General features: G+C 38.2%; 1 protein-coding gene and 1 non-coding gene across 3 annotated transcripts; both read right to left on the minus strand.

Moving 5' to 3' along the window:
* Nucleotides 1-293: 293 nt before the first annotated feature.
* On the minus strand, nucleotides 294-5732 carry LOC104087603 (two-component response regulator ARR2). 2 transcript variants are annotated; one of them, XM_033653810.2, is made up of 6 exons: nucleotides 5493-5732; nucleotides 4334-4486; nucleotides 3839-4222; nucleotides 2858-2934; nucleotides 1572-2414; nucleotides 294-702 (listed from the first exon to the last, which is right to left on the minus strand). In XM_033653810.2, the coding sequence occupies exons 1-6, from the start codon at nucleotides 5602-5604 to the stop codon at nucleotides 625-627; spliced, it is 1647 nt and encodes a 548-aa protein (XP_033509701.1). In that variant the 5' UTR covers nucleotides 5605-5732; the 3' UTR covers nucleotides 294-624. The 2 variants fall into 2 exon arrangements, with proteins under 2 accessions (XP_033509701.1, XP_033509703.1); XM_033653812.2 differs by having other exon boundaries at nucleotides 294-696; nucleotides 5493-5731.
* A 2560-nt stretch (nucleotides 5733-8292) lies between these two features.
* Nucleotides 8293-8366, minus strand: TRNAT-AGU (transfer RNA threonine (anticodon AGU)). The gene has a single exon. It is a non-coding gene; the product is annotated as a tRNA-Thr (tRNA).
* Nucleotides 8367-20273: the final 11907 nt, after the last annotated feature.

Here is a 20273-nt window from a genome sequence, read left to right on the forward strand (position 1 = left end):
TTGGGGGGTGTAAAATGAAGAGAAAAATAGAATTGTGGATGTATCTTCCTGTTTTGAATTATAAAAACATAGACATTTTGTGTTTTCTTAGCTAAATCAACCAAACATGCTCTGTGCTATAAAGAAATGGCTAAAGAACAGAACATATATTATAATATATACATCTCAAGTTGTGAATAAGCTGCTCATCTAAAATAAAACACAAAAAAAGATAACACCAATGATCAGATAAATGAACAAGGAAGTACTTGTGCTTTGTAGCAATTGAAATTCAAATCTGTACACTAAGATCAAAACTTTAACTACTGTTTGAAATAAAGTTTTTGTTAACTTTAACAAACAAAAATAAAATAAAATTACTTGAGCGCTATAACATACAAAACTTTGCATGTATGCATTTGCAAAACCATATACAAAACTCTAACTACTATCTGAAATAAAGTAGACAGAAAATAGATACAAAAGAGAGACTCCAGGAGCTGCAGAACGACTTAGGAAGCAGCTCACCACTAGGTCTTGGGGTAACGGGGGTGCGCGCCGGTATGACTGCCAATTGCACCTGCCTCAGTTCCTGCACGGTTAGTGCAGAAATGTAGCGTGAATACATAGCATATTCTTCACGTCTTACATTGGAAGATTGTCCAATGGATCGTCATCATCGCCAAACGCAGTTTCAACTGGTCCAACATTTTGTCGCTGTTGCTAGGACAACAAATTAATCAAAATCAGTGAAAAGGCAGCAGCTATTAGCTTAGACATTGAAAATATTGAAGCCAGTGTATTTACAAACCATCACTTCATCGCTTAAAGCGATAAAGAGATGTGAATCGAGAGATTGCGCTTTATATCTGAAGCCATGTGCTTCAGAGAAGTGTGCACTTCAAACAATGACGATCCTAATGAGGAGTTGATTCTTTGAATTTCAAATTTGAGGAGTTGGATTAATGTCGACATCATTGTAAATTGGACGATAAAATTAGTTATTATTAATTGCAATGTGATTATCAACAACAACAACATCAATATATCCAGTATATTCTCACAAGTAGGATCTGGGAAGGGTAGTATCTACGCAGTCCTTACCCCTACCTTGTAAAGGTAGAGAGACTGTTTCTGGAAGACCCTTGGCTTAACAAAGCAAAATCATAGCAGTTATGACAAAGAGCTACAGAAAACGAAATAATAACAACATCCAGAAACTATAAAAACGAAGCAAAGAAAACATCAAGTAATAGTATCGATCTAAAAATTGAGAACACGAGGAATTTGATTATCATAATACCAAATTCATATATGTTTGATGTCTTTTAATTTCCTTAACTCGTGCGCTTCACTTCTAGCTTTTCGCTTAAATACCCATGGACCTTGTTGCTTCTTTGCACTTTTCAACTTAACATTGATCTTTTTAAAGCAAAGTGAAGATAACAAACTATTTCCGAAGATTTTCCGGAAACAGTCTCTCTATCTTCACAAAGTAGGGGTAAGGACTGCATACATACTACCCTCCCCAGAACCCAATTGTGGTAATATACTGGGTATGTCGTTGTTGAAGATAACAAATTAAGACTAACCTGCTCGAAAAATGCACTCATGAGGTCCTCCTGTCCAAATGGCTCATCTCCAAGAATTGAGTTAGGTTGTGATCTGCCCATAAGATTAACGCGTCCAGTTTCTTGCTCGTTAGAGAGAACTGTTTCCGCGATTGGAGCATTTGTGTTCTGTCCACTCTTCTCCAATGAAGAAATACCATGTTGTATATAGGTATCAAAGGTTGATCCAACATTCTGTAAACGCCAGTCCTGTGTCTTTTGCTGATACAATCCGCTGAAACTATCGTCGTTAGGAGAGAACCCTCTAGATCCTCTAAAGTCAGAGTTAACCTCTTCCTTAAGCATCCCTTTAGTTGCCAGAGTGGCCGTTGCTGAATTGCCACTCGCAGGAAAGCCTCTGTGTCGCAACTGCATGTTTTGGTTCAGTGAGAAATCTACCGCTGAATATGCTTGGGAAGCCTGATTGTATATACTACCTCGTGCATTGTCAACGATACCATTCCGTAAGGACTGCTTCGGTTCCACGGCTGTTGGGATTCCGTAAAGCAAGTTAACTTGGTTATTGCTGTTGTTCAGCTCTTGCTGACCCTGAAATCTCAACTTGGGATTTTCAAAGCTAAAATGGTTTCTCTGGTCTACCAGGGGAACATATAAGGAATATTTTGTTGCAGACTGACTCAATGCTGCTGGCCCGAGGGTAGCAAGACTTTGTGCAGGAAGTTGAATAGTAGCTGCAAGAGTTTGAAGATCAAGACCGTTAGGCGGTGTCCCAAAAGTTGCTTCTGAGTATCCTGTGAAAGAATAATTCAGTCCACTCTGATGCTGTGATACACCCATCGACTTCTTTAGCAACAGCCGATATTTCTGCAGCAAATGGTTGGCACTAATAAGTATTTAATCAATCAATCGACCACACCACCAACAAGTAGTTTAAACTAAAAGTGGTCTAACTCACACACATGCATATCCCAATTTAATATAAGTGTAACATCAATGACCGAACATTTACAACTAGTTGGTTGTCGTCTATATGGATCATTTGCTTTCATTGTGTTCTATGCTATATTTTCGCATTTATTCCTAAAGATTTATGTCTTTCGAGGCAACTCCCTTCTATGTGTTTTAGGTTTTTCCTTGTCATCTTTAGCACTATAATCACCAAAGTTTCGACCTACAGACTAGTGAAGATATCAGGGAACAACTCAGACTATATGTTGCAGATATGCAAAAGACATGAAGTCGTTCACCAACGGAACTTCTAATGCATGATATTCTTTAAAGGGGGAAAAAGTAAAGGTCCTCAGTACCTGAAGGTGGCTAGCAACATGTTCTCTTTTTAGCCAAGGAACATTCATCAGTTCCAGAATATTCTTGGGAACAGCCCCTGCATTCATAGTTAGAGTTGAGACGAGAAATATACATATATACGTGAAGATAATATTGACTTATACTTAATTGTATAGTAGAAGATCCTACAATTGTTCTGTATTTTCTGTAATTATAAAGTACAAATTGTTCTACCACTTAAGAAAGAATGAGGGCAGTGAGCGCAGATGTTGACAGAAATAGAGTCCCTTTTGTTGAGCATTAAATATGATATGAGAGTAAAAGACTCTTGACTAAGGCAGAGAGTAAGTGCAGGGAAATAGAGAAAGACACTTACATCCGTAGATGAACTCCAACAAAAAAAGGAAAAGACAACACATCTTTGGCATACGAGTATGAGGTACAAAGTAAAAGAAGCAGAAAATCAGGTAAAGGACACTCCGTTGAAGAGGAATCACTAAAAATGAGGTCACTATCTCGAAGTCATTAGCAACAAAACCGGGAGAAGAGAGAAAACGTTATACTAAATGTTACATCTGGTAAGAACTCTTTCTATCAGGTAAAAAGGTCACAGATTTCTGCAAGTAGAAAACAACCATATAAATTCCTGTTAAAAAGAAACCAATGGGGTGCCACATATCACAAAAAGGGAAATGCGTTAAGTTGTCAACAAGGCAAGGTAAATGGAGAAAGATGCATGTAAATGCATAAATGAAATCCAAAAAGGGAAAGACCACATTTGGTATAGATTGACAGAAGTAGAGAATACAACTTATGACAAGCAAGATGTGATGATGAAGAATCATGCAAAGGAATGAGATCTCTGATGCAAATATCTAAAGGTGACAGATAATACACATTTCACTTGCCAAAATAAACCAGACAATTTAGAACAGCATAGAATTACATTAACACGATTAGAATCTAAGTAAATATCTAAAAGAAAGGTAAATGGTTCATACTGTCCATTCCAAGTTGATTGACAGCTTGTAGAAATTTTTCATGAAGCTCCGCGGACCAAAGAACACGTGCCTTCTTCAACGCGACCATATCATCCCTTTCTTCAGTTTCATCTTCCTCCTTTCTTTTCTTCGAGCTTTTCAAGCTCCCTTCATTAGCTGAAGACGAGTACTCAACATCTTCTGGTGGTTCCTGTGGCCATTCTCCATCTTCAACAGTGTCTGATTGATCGAACACCTTGCCCTTCCACTTGTCCTTATTTTTTCGAACAACATGCTGCCAAATGTTCTTCAGCGCCTCAATGCGTACTGGTTTGATAAGATAATCATGTGCACCATGAATCACACATTTCATAACCACATTTCTACTATCATCCGCGGACATCACTATTCAATCACAAATGGAAGATTAAAGTCCACTGATTAGTACAAAAGTCAGCAGTTTCTAAACTTAGGAACAACAACACAGTTTGTAATACACGAAAACAAGATACTCACTTATAACAGGCAAGTCCATCTCCAAACCAATGTACTCAAGAAGCTTAAAACCATCCATGTCTGGCATGTGTACATCACTTATAACTAAGTGAAATCCGTTTTTGTTTTCGCGGAGCAAAGACAATGCAACCTCTGCTCGATTACACGTGGTGACTGGAAGAAACCATTAAACTGAAATCAATTGCGAGGAGAAGAAAAGAAAAGAACAAGTTCTTCTGTTCAGGATCAGCTTATCAACCAACCTATACATGTTCCTTGTATTTTTTCTTTTGATTTAAGACTCAGATTAACATTAAAAATTACAACTTGGTAAACTTAAAAGGGTCTGTAGAAACTTGTAAAAACAAATCCAGGTCAGTCTTCTTCCAGCATGAATTCTCAACATAACCATTTCCTAAACCACCTAAAAATCGAATTTTTAGGAACTTGCTACTCTTACTTTTTAATGGTTTAATTCTGCCTTCTTGTGAGGTTCCTCACATTGCCGGTCTCAAATCTTGATAAATTGCAGTAGGTTGACGGCTAGCACAAAGCTGGTTAACTTTTGATGAATCCTACAATCAGTGGCAAATGGAGCATATATACCACCGATTCAACTGAACCCAATATTTTTGACACGAAGTATAGATATATATATGAAACTAATCACAAAATTATCAGATATTATTTGAACTCATAATTTCAAAAGTGTAATAGTTAAATGGTAAACCTAAAGGTTGAATCCATCAAATTTCAATCCAGAATGTACCTCTACCTATTATTTACCCGTTTGGAATTGGGGCGCCGTGGTAGTTTTCACTTCTTTTTTTTTAGGTTTCCCACATGGGAGGCCTAAGGCTCGACTAATCCGGATTCAGACTTTGGATATAAAATGGTTCCTACCAAAGATAATTCTATTCCCACAGCTCAAACCCGTGATCTTTGTTTAAGGGTGAAGGAGGTACTTATTACCCCACTTGTGATCTTTAATGGCTTATCCCCTTCTTCAAATTCCTTAATTCAACAAGATTCAGGATTCCTAATAAAACCAAACATACTAAGTAGACAACGCATTCATTATTTTTCTCCCTAAAACTCAGACTCAAAATGAAAATAAAATGAATAAAGACTTAACTTTATACAATATTGCATCAAAACTTTAGAGCAGAACATTGAATACCTTCGTAGTGGCACTTCTTAAGCATCTTTTCCAAGATTTTGAGACAAGTAGGATCATCATCTACAACCAGTAATTGTAAAGTCGGAAACTTGATGGAGCTACAACTATACATGGGTTCATTCAATAATTTTCAAGAAACTTACATAGAAAGTTGTCACTATATATATCAATCTCTACAACACGATAGGCATAGAGTTTTTTTTGGTTTCCCTGCACAATATTGTGCTCACATTAGTGCTCGCATTGAGACTCGAATGGTGTTACCTCTGCGGCTAGGCCCGACTAATGGGACTAATCCCAGTACCGAAAAATGTTACTGTATAGCCGCTCTTAAAATAATAATCAAAAATATATATTTATTTATATACAAAAAATATATAAACTACGTATATTTTTGCGGCTACCATTTATTAATGCCTAGTTTATTATATTTATTAATACCTACGTTTATTCTAATCTAACAAGTTTTTTTTTTTCCACTGTTTTTTTAGTGTCTAATTTAGAGTATATGGATAGGCTTGGAAGTTTGGAGTTGATTGCTATATATCAGGAACGTGTTATACTAGAAGTACTAGTTCCATTAATTTTCTCAATTTAAAACACTTATTCAGGATTAAGTTCCATTAATTTTCTCAATTTAAAACACTTATTCAGGATTAAGTCTAATTAATTTGATGATTATTAAGCTAAGTCAATATTCTGATTTACTAGTTTGACTCAAACTCTTTTTTATGATTCCGAAATTTTAAATTTTGTTTTTATATTTCATTTAAGTGATCATAAAAGTTCATTAATGACTTTACTAAATATAATTTTTTAAATGTCCTTAAGGATCATCGTAGAGATTAGTTATATAAATTTATAATATAAAGATTATTTCTTATTGTTTAGCTAGAGATATATTTTAAAATATTACTTTCAGCTAGAGATATGTTTAAGATATACTAAAATTGTGTGAAATTTTTTAACTAAATTAATCTCCTTAAAACACATTCATTGTTTTTCTCCCTAAAACTCGACTCAAAATGAAAATAAAATGAATAAAGACGTGAACTTCATACAAATACTGCATGAAAACTTTAGAGCAGAATATTGAATACCTTCGTAGTGGCACTTCTTAAGCATCTTAACCATCTTTTCCAAGATTTTGAGACAAGTAGGATCATCATTTACAACCAGTAATCAAAGTCGGAAACTTAATGGAGCTACAAGTAGACATGGCTTTCATTCTTCCTTTTTTATGAAATTACATGGAAAGTTGTCGTTCCTTCCTGTTTCACGAAACTACATAGAAAGTTGACAGTATCTCTACAACGATGTTTTTTTTGTTTCCCATTGCTATGTAGTGCTCCCACTGATGCCCGACCAATGGTGCTCCTTCTGAGGCCCGTCTAATGGGACTAATATGAATATCTAGTTTATTCTATTTATTAATGGGAAAAATAACATTGTATAGTCGCTCTCAAAATAATAGCCGAAAAAATATACTATATATATTTTTGGTATATATACACATTTCTGTATGTTATATACAAAAAATATGTAAATATTTTTGGCCACGTGCTGATTTTTGCTCATTTATTAATACCCCTCTTTCTATTTATTAATGCCTAGTTTATTCTATTTATTAATGTTTATTCTAATCTAAGGAGTTTTTCCCTCTGTTTTTTAGTGTCTAATTTGGAGTATATAAATAGACTTGGAAGTTTGATTTTTTTTTTTTTTTGGATAGCAACAGAATATTTATATTAATACTAGTAGTAGATTTGGTTGTTACATAAGTCATAGGAAACTGACACTCGTGGCGGAAGTTTGAAGTTGATTAGTATATACGAGGAACGTTTTGTACTGGAAGTACTATTTTCATTAATTTTCAATTTAAAACACTTATTCAGTATTAAACCTAATTAATTTGAGGATTATTAAGCTAATAATCTGTTTGGCCAAACTTCTAAAATTAGCTTATTTTGAGAAATGTTTTTCTCAAAAGTACTTTTCAAAAAAGTATTTTTGGTGATAAGCAGTTTGTGTTTGGCTAATTAATTTGAAAAGCACTTTTGAACAGTAATTAGTATTTGGCCAAACTTTTAAAAACTGCTTCTAAATGTATTTTTCTCAAAAGTGTTTCTTAGAAAAGTATTTTTGGAGAGAAATTATTTCTCCTCAAAAACACTTTTTTTTCCTTCTAAAACCTTGGCCAAGCACCTCAATTTTTGAAAAAAGTATTTTTGACCAAAAAAACACTTTTGGCAAAAAAAAACAAAAGCTTGTCAAACAGGCTATAAGTCAATACTCTTCTTTTTTTATGATTCCAACACTTGATATTTGAATTTTTATTTTTATTTAAATGATCATAAAAGTTCATTAATAACTTTAATAAATGCAATTTTTTAAATGTCCTTAAGGATCACGCAAATATTAGTTATATAAATTTATAATATAAAGATTGTTTAGTTTTATATATTACAAGTTAGTATATAATGAATAATTTAAAATATGTGTTTACTTTTTAAATAGAATAAAAATTTATTTACTACTATGCGCGTTAGTTTTATTATATATGTGTTTAATCCATATAGTACTAATGCTTACACCAACCAAATTACCTTTTAGTAGCTAAAATAAAAAACAAACCAAATTCTCCATCCTACTATAACTGTGTTTCTAATGAGTAGTAATTAAAATTGCCCAATTGCCGGCTGAGATATCTGATAAGGTTGTGAAAGATTTTATAACTAAAAAACGAATGAAAATGAAAATAGAGTTCAATTTCAAAAAACTAAACCTTAGAAAGAAAAAATGCTCTCGTTGAGAATCGAACTCAAGACCTCCCGCTTACTAAACGGGTGCTCTAACCAACTGAGCTACGAGAGCCTTATGTCATAATCTTTCAAGATTTATTATATATTAGACGTGTACAAGTATGTAATAACTTACATAATGTTAGTCACATTGAATTACAAGGAGTAAACTTAGCTAAACTGGAGATATTTTTTATGAGCTTAACTCGCATGAATTGAATAAGGACTCAAATTTATGATTGCTTCGAAGGAAATATATATGTTGTATTTTCATTAGTAACCTTTTATGCACAAAAAAATATACTCCATTAGACATGAACTACATTATAACAGCAAGTCAACATTTGATATGGCATTTTTTAAAATCTCCTTTTACTTATTTCAATTATGATGTTTTAGAGACTTTAAAATATATTCTTTAATCAACAACCTACGATCAGTAAATGCATGTTGCTTTGAAAATATTTCCCTAATATGTTTACTTGACTTACTGATACGAAACAACAACAACCTAGTATAATCCACTAGTGAGTGTCTGGGGAGGGTAGTGTGTACGCAGACCTTACCCCTACCCTAGGGTAGAGAGGCTGTTTCCGATAAACCCTTGGCTCCCTCCCTCCAAGAACTCCCACCTTGCTCTTGGGGTGACTCGAACTCACAACCTCTTGGTTGAAAATGGAGGGTGCTCACCACTAGAGCAACCCACTCTTGTCAAAAATTCGATGGACAATCTTACAAATTCTTTTATTTTATTACTACTGTTATTTCTCTACTTTGGTTATCTTTATTATTTTTGTTGTCAATCATTTACTTTTTCTTTCATCTTAGCTTTTATCTCTCTGGTATTTTTGTACCACCTGTTTTGAAAACGCTTTTTTTAGCCTATGGTCTTGTATACGGTCGAAATAGATTTCGGCTTTCGTACGATTGATCGAGTTCGAAATATAATCGATCGAAGTAAGACTTCGAGATGGGTTCCGAAGATGGTACAAACAAATTTCAAGTCCGAGGGGCCGATCAATGTCGAGCTCGATATTATAATCAAGCTCGAATCCAAATCAAACTATGATGCAAAGTAAAGTTGTCGAGCTTATGATCCAGAGACCGACCAACATTGACCTCGAATCAATTCAAGGGTCAGAGTCAGAATCGAGCTCAAGCCAAGATCGAGAGCTCGAGTCAAGACCGAAAACTCGAGTCAATATCGAGCTTATAGACAAGAGCCGTTGCAATCCCACTAGAGGAGAGAATCTTGGCAGGAATTGTAAAAAAATTAATTTATCATGGGTCTCCCACTACGTATTTTTAATTATATCTAAAGTAAGATCCCTCTAATATAAAGGGGATGGTTATCATTTCTGTAGAAGACAAGTTTTTGCTAACATTGTAATTCAAGCACTATATTCTCCTATAGTGAAGAGTTGTTCTTTCAAGCTTCTTAATTTAATTCCACTTGTTTAGTCCTAAAATTTATCTTCTTTACAACCTTGTCTATTTTGCATTATTTGCAATCTATAATTGACATTTCTATTTATCCTTACGATTTGTATTAAGTTACACCACATATCCTTAGAACTACGTACAAATTCAACTCTATCCGTTTTTCGGGTAAACAGTTTGGCGCCACAGTGGGGCAAAGGATAACAGTAGTTATTTGATATGAATCTGCAAAAATACACCGTTGTGTTTTGCACTTGTTTCCGAAAATATCTTGGATTTCGGATTAGCAACGACTAACTACCAGTCAAATGGCCACACCAATCGATAACGAAGCCGGTCTTCAAGATGAGAATAATAAATTGACACCCAATACCGAAAGACCATTTGCCAATGCCGTTGGAGCTCGAATCGGAGCGCCGATAGATATCAATTCGCATGTGGTCATTGAGGCGAACCTACATTCTGAACCCGAAAATAGCATTCATGGTGGCACTCGGTCTGCAGCTCGAGATTCCCATAACGTCGAGGAAAACGGCATCAGCTTGCGTATGATCTTCGAAATGCTACAAGCTCAACAGGCAGCAATAGCTCAGTTGCAGAGCCAAACCTAGCTATAAAGCAGGCCGGAACCCAATCCACCTTGAGAAATCACCCACATAACGGAGCCAGCCATAGTGAAGTCAAACGAGCAAGAATCGGGGACTACTCCCAAAATTGCTAAATTACTCTAGGAACTCACAAAGCGAGTCGAAGCCAATTATAAAAAAGTAGAAACATATAACTCCAGGGTCGATCAGATCCCGGGAGCTCCACCAATGATAAAAGGGTTAGATTCAAAAAAAATCATGCAAAAACCTTTTCCCTCGAGCGCAGCCCTAAAATCAATCCCCAAAATATTCCGTATGCCCGAAATTACCAAATATAACGAAATGACCGATCCCAACGAGCACGTCACTTCTTACACATGTGCCATCAAGGGCAATGATTTAGAAGAGGATGAAATTGAATCTGTGTTGTTAAAAAAATTCGGAGAGACCCTCTCGAAGGGAGCAATGATTTGGTATCACAACCTACCACCAAATTACATCGACTCGTTCTCCATGTTAGCAGATTCTTTTGTGAAAGCACATGCCGGCGCCATAAAAGTCGCAACAAGGAAATCAGACCTCTTCAAGGTAAGACAAAAAGATAACGAGATGCTGAGGGAGTTCGTATCTCGTTTTCAAATAGAACGAATGGATCTACCACCAGTCACAGACGATTGGGCTGTTTAGTCTTTCATTCAAGGTTTGAGCGAACGAATTTTGACGGCTTCACGGCGGTTAAAGCATAACTTGATCGAATACACATCCATCACGTGGGCCGACGTGCACAATTGGTACCAATCAAAAATTAGGGTCGGAGATGATCAATTGGGGTCTAAACCCGCTGTTCGAAGGGATATTAATAGAGAACAAGGTCCGATCGGGGATCGATACCGACCGTACAAAAGAAACCGCAGAGTGAGTGAATCGAGACATAACCCCGGGCAAAATATCAAAAGAAGTGATCGAGGTCAAGGGTCCCGGGGGCTGATGAACATAAGTAGGTTTGATAGGCCTGGCAGATCTAAGGAAGCGCCTCAGTTATCGGAATATAACTTCAGCATTGATGCATCCGCCATCGTGTCGGCTATCGGACGCATCAAAGACACTAAATAGTCTCGACCCATGCAGACCGATCCTGCCCAGAGGAATCCCAATCAAATGTGCGAATATCATAGCACCCATGGCCATAGAACGGAAAACTGCAGGCAACTAAGAGAGGAAGTAGCCCGGTTATTCAACAAAGGGCACCTTCGAGAATTTTTAAGCGATAGGGCAAAGAACCATTTTAAAAATAGGGATTTTGGCAAGCAAAACGAACAAGAAGAACCACAATACGTCATTTACATGATCATCGGCGGCGTCGATACCCCTCAGGGATCGGTGCTTAAACGCACTAAGACATCGATTGTGAGAGAAAAACGATCTCGAACTCAAGATTACACACCCATATGAACTTTGTCCTTCAATGATGAAGATGCAGAAAGAGACATACAACCTCATAACGATGCACTGATAATATCTGTACTCATGAATAAAACTAAAGTTAAGCGTGTGTTGATTGATCCAGGTAGCTCAGCCAACATCATCAGATTGAAGGTCGTAGAACAGCTCGGCCGACAGGACCAGATCGTACCCGCAACCCTGGTTCTAAACGGATTCAATATGGCATGTGAAACCACCAAAGGCGAGATAATTCTACCGATAAACGTGGCCGGAACCATCCAGGAAATGAAGTTCCACGTGATCGAAGGCGACATGAGATACAACGTCCTTTTCGGAAAGCCATGGATCCACAACATGAGAGCTGTACCTTCGACCCTACACAAGGTCCTTAAATTCCCAACATTGAGAGGAGTCAAAACAGTGTACGGAGAACAACCAGCCGCAAGAGAAATATTCGCCGTCGAGGAAGCGAAACCAATATCCTCGCCTTCGCCAGTAAAGGGATCGGGCTCAAAAGGGGAATGAGATAGCAAATAGCAATCACAGACATCGGCTTTGACCCAACCAGATAACCATAAGATCAAAGAAGATGATGATCAGAGGATCCCACGATCCTTCGTGATTCCCGATGATTCTGACGCTACCAAATCAACGATTGAGGAATTGGAGCAAGTCACACTAATCAAGCACTGGCCCGAACGGAAGGTATACCTGGGAACGGAGTTGAGCCCCGAACTCAGCAAGAAACTTATTTAATTTTTTATCGATAACATTGATTACTTTGCCTGGTCCCATTTAGATATAATAGGGATCCCACCGGACATAACGACGCATTGGCTAAGCTTGGACCCTAGGTTCAGAAATATCCCGAATGGTTAGCCAATGTAGTTGCAGTGCCTAAAAAAGGGAACAAACTTAGAATGTGTGTGAATTATAAAGATTTGAACAAAGCATGCCCCAAAGATTCCTTTCCGCTGCCCAACATCGATCGCATGATCGATGCCACGACCGGCCATGAGATCCTCACTTTTCTCGATGCCTATTCCGGGTATAATCAAATCCAGATGAACCCAGAAGACCAGGAAAAGACTTTATTTATCACCAAATATGGAACATATTGTTATAATGTGATGCCCTTCGGGCTAAAAAATGCAGGAGCTACTTACCAACGCCTAGTAAATAAAATGTTCGAAGAACAAATAGGTAAATCAATGGAAGTTTATATTGATGACATGCTAGTTAAGTCCCTACGCGCAGAGGACCATTTGACCCATTTGCAGGAAACGTTCGAGATTTTGAGGAAATAAAACATCAAGCTCAACCTCGAAAAATGTGCTTTCGGGGTCGGTTCGGGAAAGTTTCTCGGCTTCATGGTGTCAAATCGGGGAATTGAGATTAACCCCGATAAGATCAAGGCCATTGAAGACATCACCATCATGTACAATGTGAAAGTTGTACAGAGGCTAAAGGGACGGATTGCACCCTTAGGCCGATTTATTTCGATATCGTCAGATCGAAGTCACAATTTTTTCTCTCTACTCAAAAAGAAGAACGATTTCGCTTGGACCCCAGAATGCCAACATGCATTAGAGGAACTAAAACGATATCTATCGAGCCCACCACTACTTCATACTCTAAAAACAGACGAAAAACTTTGCTTGTACTTGGCAGTATCAAAAATCGCAGTAAGCGGTGTCCTAGTTCGAGAAAAGCAAGGTACGTAATTTTCCGTTTATTATATAAGTCGGACCTTAGGAGAAGCAAAAACTAGATATCCGCACCTAGAAAAATTGGCACTTGCACTGATAAGCGCCTCTAGAAAGTTAAGACCGTACTTTCAATGTCACCCCATATGCGTATTAACCACTTACCCGCTTCGTAATATTTTGCACAAGCCCAAACTATCAGGCCTATTGGCCAAATTGGCCATCGAACTCAGTGGGTACGATATCAAATATCAACCCCGTACGGCCATTAAGTCTCAAATTTTAGCAGATTTCATGGCCTATTTCACGCCAACCCTCGTACCCGAAGTCGAAAAAGAACTCTTGTTGAAATCGGGTACGTCATCAGAGGTATGGACCCTTTTTACGGACGGGGCTTCGAACGTGAAGGGGTCCGGACTAGGCATAGTTTTAAAGCCACCCCACTTGTAACATTATTAGGCAATCTATTAAAACTACCAAGCTGACTAACAACGAGGCCAAGTATGAGGCCATGATTGCAGGTCTCGAGCTAGCTAAAAGCTTGGGAGTAGAAGTCATTGAAGCCAAGTGTGACTCTTTGCTGGTGGTAAATCAAGTAAATAAAATCTTCAAAGTTCGAGAAGATAGAATGCAAAGGTATTTGGACAAACTACATGTTACTTTGCACAATTTTAAACAATGGACTTTACAACATGTTTCACGAGAGAAAAACAGTGAGGCTGATGCACTTGCGAATTTGGGATCATCGGTCGAGAAAGGTGAGTTGAGCTCGGGGACTGTCGTTCAACTCTCGAGATCCGTGATCGAATAAGGTCATGCCGAGATAAATTCTACGAGCTTAACCTGGGATTGGAGAAATAAGTATATTGAATACTTAAATAACGAAAAACTCCCATCGGAACCTAAAGATTCAAGGGCCCTACGAACCAAAGTTGCTCGATTCACGTTGGCTTCAGATGGAACGCTCTACCAAAGGATATTCGATGGACCATTGGCAGTATGCTTAGGTCCAGGAGATACCGATTACATCCTACGTGAGGTGAACAAGGGCACTTGTGGGAATCACTCTGGTGCCGATTCATTAGTTCGAAAAATAATCATGGCAGGATATTATTGGATCGATAAGGGCAAAGATGCAAAGGAATTTATTCGAAAATATGACAAATGTCAAAGGTTTGCACCAATGATCCATCAACCCGGAGAACAACTTCACTCAGTCCTATCCCCATGGCCATTCATGAAATGGGGAATGGATATCGTCGGCCCTCTGCCATCGACCCCAGGTAAAGATAAATTTATTTTATTTATGACTGACTATTTCTCTAAATGGATTGAAGCATAGGCGTTCGAGAAAGTAAGAGAAAAAGAGGTTATAGACTTTATCTGGGATCATATCGTATGTCGATTCGGGATACCCGCTGAAATAGTATGTGACAATGGAAAATAATTTGTCGGCAGCAAAGTGACGAAATTCTTCGAAGACCACTCTCACACCTCCTTTTTCCCGAGGTGGTAGGTGTCGGGGAGTTTTTCTAATTAAAGTGACATTATTCGAAATGAGATTATTTGTTTCAGTCAGAGTCGCCACTTGGAATAATTTATGGTGTCCCAAGTCACCGGTTTATTTTAAATCCCAAATCGAGGAAATTTGACTCTATTTTTGTAGTTTGCGAACACAGAAGACCGTGTAAGGAATTATGTTAACCCAGGAGAAGGTGTGAGTTACTCTCGAGTTCCGTGGTTTTAGCACGGTCGCTCAACTATTAATAATTGGCCTAATTATCTGATTTAATATATGCTTAAAACCTATTGTGCATTTTTAACTTTTAACCGCTTTTAATTATTTATGGAACTTATTTGTACAAGTCGCGATATCGCACACTCATTTATTTTTGTAAATATTGCGAATCGCGTCAGTGAAACGCACCCGCGATTTACAACATGCTTATTTTTATTATTATTCGAAGTTGAAGTCAAGTCGCGTGAAACGCGCACTTGAGTTGGGGTTTACATATCGTGACTATGCCACGGGAACCGTACCCATAGTCACGATGATTTATTAATCGCGCCTAAAGCAAGCTATAAATGTTTATGAGTCTATCTTCCTAAATTAATTTGAGATTATTGTGAAGGCCATAGATTATGGAATTTATTTGTGGATGACATGTCTTAATTGCTAATGGATCATTTAGTACTTGATGACCAAAAGGCTCTTTCAATTCATCTTATAATCTATAGAATATGCCCCAAGTGATAGTAATATATTAATTAATCCAATCGTTCTTATCATTAAAAAGAAATTCCTAAAGCCCAATCATTTCATGTGAATGTCCAACTCATCTTTCAAGATGTTAGTGTATGGCCCAATTAGAAAATAATTCATTTACCAATTAAGTTTTGAGCCCATATTCTTAGCACTAACAACCATTCCAAAATAACGACACCGGTGAAGCAAAACTCACGTCTTAACACCAAAAGAATTAACCAAGGACTTCAAGGCATGCTAATTAACTAAAACTAAAAACAGTAAGCAATTAGACTAAAATATCCTTAAAAAATAACAAGTGAAACAGTAAACCAATCGTGAATCAATCTTTAAGCAAAACAGAAAAAAATATTCAAACTTATAGCAAACATAATATGAATTGGAATCCAAAAACTGGAGAACAAGAAATGGACCTTTCAATAGCTAAATATTCTTCGGTACAACATGAATAAAGCTCTGATGGACTTTTGTACGAACTAACCACAACCGGAAACGGTATCGAGAACCTCGACGGAGCTTCTAACCTCGACTGAAACTCTTTTGTTTTAGTGTTTGGGTAAGTTTCAGTTGGTAGTTCATGGAGGAAGATGAGGTGTTAGGTGTTGGTTTTTTGCTGAAATTTTAAGCTGGATTTTCGAAAGAAAGACGAAGAAAGAATGACACAAGTAGAAATTCCCTTATCTTATAAGAAGAAAATAAATTTCTCTCAATTCCCTTCTCCCTCTTTTTTTCTCTCCTTCTCTCCCCCCTTTTTTTCCTCACATTTCTCTTCTATTTATAGAAAAAAAATTCGAAAATTTCAGATTTTTTTTTAATTATTTTTTTATTTTTTAACAAAGCTAAAAAATATATATTAAATTTCTAAAAATATTTACATAGTAGAAGGTGATAAAAATTCAAATATAGTCAAAAATTAGGTGCTCACAACCACAAAATAAGAAAGATATTATCAACACCGTATTACCCCAGTGGGAACGGACATGCCGAATCAACGAACAAAGCTATCATTCAAAACCTAAAGAAGAGGTTGAACGACGCTAAAGGAAAATGGAGAGAAATCCTACCCGAAGTCCTTTGGGCATATCGAATAACATCAAAATCTAGTACGGGGGCAATCCCGTTCTCCTTAGTATATGAGTCTGAAGCCTTGATACCAGTCGAAGTCGGCGAACCCAGTGCCAGATTTTGATATACAACAGAAGAATCAAATAACAAGGCTATGAACACTAGCCTCGAATTATCAGATGAAAAACGAGAAGCTGCTCTCGTCCAATTGGCCGCCCAAAAGCAACGAATCAAAAGATACTATAATCGAAGAACCAAGCTCCGCCATTTTAAGCCCGGGGACTTAGTGCTAAGGAAAGTCACCCTCAATACCCGAAATCCAAACGAAGGAAAACTAGGACCGAACAGGGAAGGACCATATCAGGCTCTCGAAAACGTCGGAAAGGGATCATACAAGCTCGGCATTATAAACGGCAAACAACTATCAAGCAATTGGAATGTGTCGCATCTAAAACGATACTACTGCTAAGGTACGACCCTCCTATATTCATTTACATTTCAAAACTAACCCCTGCGAAGTCCGGTCAGGAGCTAAGATGGATCCTTCAATATGAAGCCTTAGGTCCGAAAGCACGCGTTGCACTCTTTTTCCCTTAGACCGGTTTTATCCCAAATGAGTTTTTCGGCAAGATTTTTAATAAGGCAACCAATGATCGTGCTGTACTTGGAAACAATACGACAGTATCCGAGGCCTCTTTACAATCGACCTCGAATATTGGGGGGCATTAGCCCCTCAAATATATCAAGTTCTGATGCAAGGAAGTTATTTCGCAACAACGGGGTTCAAATAGGAAAAGTTGTAAGAGCCAAATGGTCAAAACGAACCATGCTCATGTAGTTGGCCCGAGCCCTGACGCAAAACATGAATGCATGTATAATGACTTGCAAAGAAAGTTCTCCTCTTTACCGATATCTTATATCCAAGAAAAATTCCTCTATTTTGAGATTTATTATGCAAACAGAATTAAGATAAATCTCCGAGTTCGAAACATTCGCTCGACCACTAAGCCTATGGGCTACTTTTATTTCGAGTTCGAGAAAGCACTCATCGACCATTACGCCTGCGGGCTACATTACTTCGAGTTCGAATCATTCACTCGACTACTAAGCCTACGTGCTACTTTTATTTCGAGTTCGAGCAAGCACTCACTCAACCATTATACCTACGGACTATATTACTTCGAGTTCGAATCATTCACTCGACTACTAAGCCTACGAGCTATTTTTATTTCGAGTTCGAGCAAGCACTCACTCGATCATTACGCATACGGGCTACATTACTTCGAGTTCGAATCATTCACTCGACTACTAAGCCTACGAGCTACTTTTATTTCGAGTTCGAGCAAGCACTCACTCGATCATTACGCCTACGGGCTACATTACTTCGAGTTCGAATCATTCACTCGACTACTAAGTTTATGGGCTACTTTTATTTCGATTTCGAGCAAGCACTCACTCAACCATTACGCCTACGGGGTACATTACTTCGAGTTCAAATCATTCACTCGACTACTAAGCCTACGGGCTATTTTTATTTCGAGTTCGAGCAAGCAAGCACTCGACCATTACGCCTACGGGCTACATTACTTCGAGTTCGAATCATTCACTCGACTACTAAGCCTACGGGCTACTTTTATTTCGATTTCGAGCAAGCACTCACTCGACCATTATGCCTATGTGCTACAATACTTCGAGTTCGAATCATTCACTTAACTACTAAGCCTACGAGCTACTTTTATTTCAAGTTCGAGCAAGCACTCACTCAACCATCACGCATACGGGCTACATTACTTCGAGTTCAAAACATTCACTCGACCACTAAGCCTACGGGCTACTTTTATTTCGAGTTCGAGCAAGCACTCACTCGGCCATTACGCCTACGGGCTACATTATTTCGAGTTCGAATCATTCACTTGACTACTAAGCCTACGTGCTATTTTTATTTTGAGTTCGAGCAAGCACTCACCTGACTATTATGCCTACGAGCTATATTTCTTCGAGCTCGAATCACCGACTCAACTAATAAGCCTAAAGGCTACATCACTTCAAGTTTGAGTAAGCTTATGTTCAGACAATCACTCAACTCGACCACTAAGCATACGAGCTACCTTATTTCAAGATTGAGTAAGCGCTCGCTCGGTTATAGAGGCTACAAAGTCCAAATTTGATTAAGTTGTTTAAATCCTTGTAAAAATATTTATAAGGCGTGAATAAAGTCTTCACAAGACAGGAAATAAAACAGAAGCAAGTCGGCAAAAAAGGGGATATTTTTATATACAAAATTGTTTACATGATTGATTACAACGTAAAAATTAAGGACTAAGCTTCCTGGTCATATCCAGGAGTGGTCTCTTCTCTATCGGGCTCCCCCCGTTCTCGGATCCGCTCTTACTCCCATCGTCATCATCATTGTCATCATCATCGTCATCGAAAACCAAGGCTTTAACATCAGCTTCGAGTTCTTTGGCCCTTTTTATCTCTTCAGCGAGGTTGAAACCTCGAGCATGGATCTCTTCGAGGGTCTCCCTCCGAGATCGGCACCTAGCAAGTTTGGCGACCCAATGTGCTCGAGTATCGGTAGTCTCGGCTGCCTCTCTTGCTTGGACCTGGGCAGCTTCAGCATTGGCCCGATAGACGGCCACAAGTGCATCCGCATCGGCCTTTGCTTTTTCGGCATCAAATTCGGCCTTGGAAAGTACAAAGGCCAACCGAGCCTCGAGCTCCTCTATTCTTCTTGTTTGGACCGAGCTTTTCTCCTTCATTTTTTGAAGTTGGTTTTCGGCCGATGACAATTGGGCTCGAGCAGTTTCTTTCTCTGCAGCAACGCGGTCCATTCCTTCTTTCCACTTCAAAAACTCCGCTCTTATCACATCGACTTCTTCACGGAGTTTTCCGATCATCTCGATTTTCTGCTGCAGCAGTGAGACCGAAAGATTAGTCATCATTCCAGTATCAAGCCCATAGGATTTTAAAAGCATTATTACCTGCTCGGATAGATCGATCTGATCTTGGTGAGCCCTAGCCAACTCAGCTTGGAAGTTTTTTATTTCCTCTCTCCTTTGGCCCAAAAGGAGCTTTAAGGAGTTCCTCTTCTCTGTAACCCATTGAAGCTCGGCCTTGTATCGACGCATCTCAGTTCGGGATTGAGAACATGATTCTCGATGAACTGCCGCGGCCTACAAACAAAAGAAGAAACGAAGTCAGAAAAGAAAAGCAAACTTAAAGGTAATGCTATATTATTTAAGGCCTACCTGATTTAAAGCCTGCTGCACTCCGTGAAAAAGATCTGATGTATCATTTGTACCGGCAGTGTCTTCGACGCTGATGAACAGGTCACGAAAAGGATCCTCTCCATCATAAGGCCTATCTAATTCGAGGGCCCTCAAAGCTTGGGCTTCCTGAATCGCCCCTGCGGAAAAAGCAGGGAAAGTGGGCGAGCCTTCGATTGCTACTGCACTAAATGAGTCATCTGG

The sequence above is a fragment of the Nicotiana tomentosiformis genome, chromosome 12 (assembly GCF_000390325.3).
Source record: "Nicotiana tomentosiformis chromosome 12, ASM39032v3, whole genome shotgun sequence".
NCBI lineage: Eukaryota > Viridiplantae > Streptophyta > Magnoliopsida > Solanales > Solanaceae > Nicotiana > Nicotiana tomentosiformis.

Excerpts from the sequence above, each read along its gene's own strand:
- LOC104087603 (XM_033653810.2), bottom strand. The coding sequence starts at position 5,604 with ATGTATAGTTGTAGCTCCATCAAGTTTCCGACTTTACAATTACTGGTT. Across the intron at positions 4,487-5,492 it reads TAAGAAGTGCCACTACGAAG|TCACCACGTGTAATCGAGCA; the intron begins GTATTCAATGTT and ends GGTTTCTTCCAG. Across the intron at positions 703-1,571 it reads TGAGTGCATTTTTCGAGCAG|CAACAGCGACAAAATGTTGG; the intron begins GTTAGTCTTAAT and ends TTGTTGTCCTAG.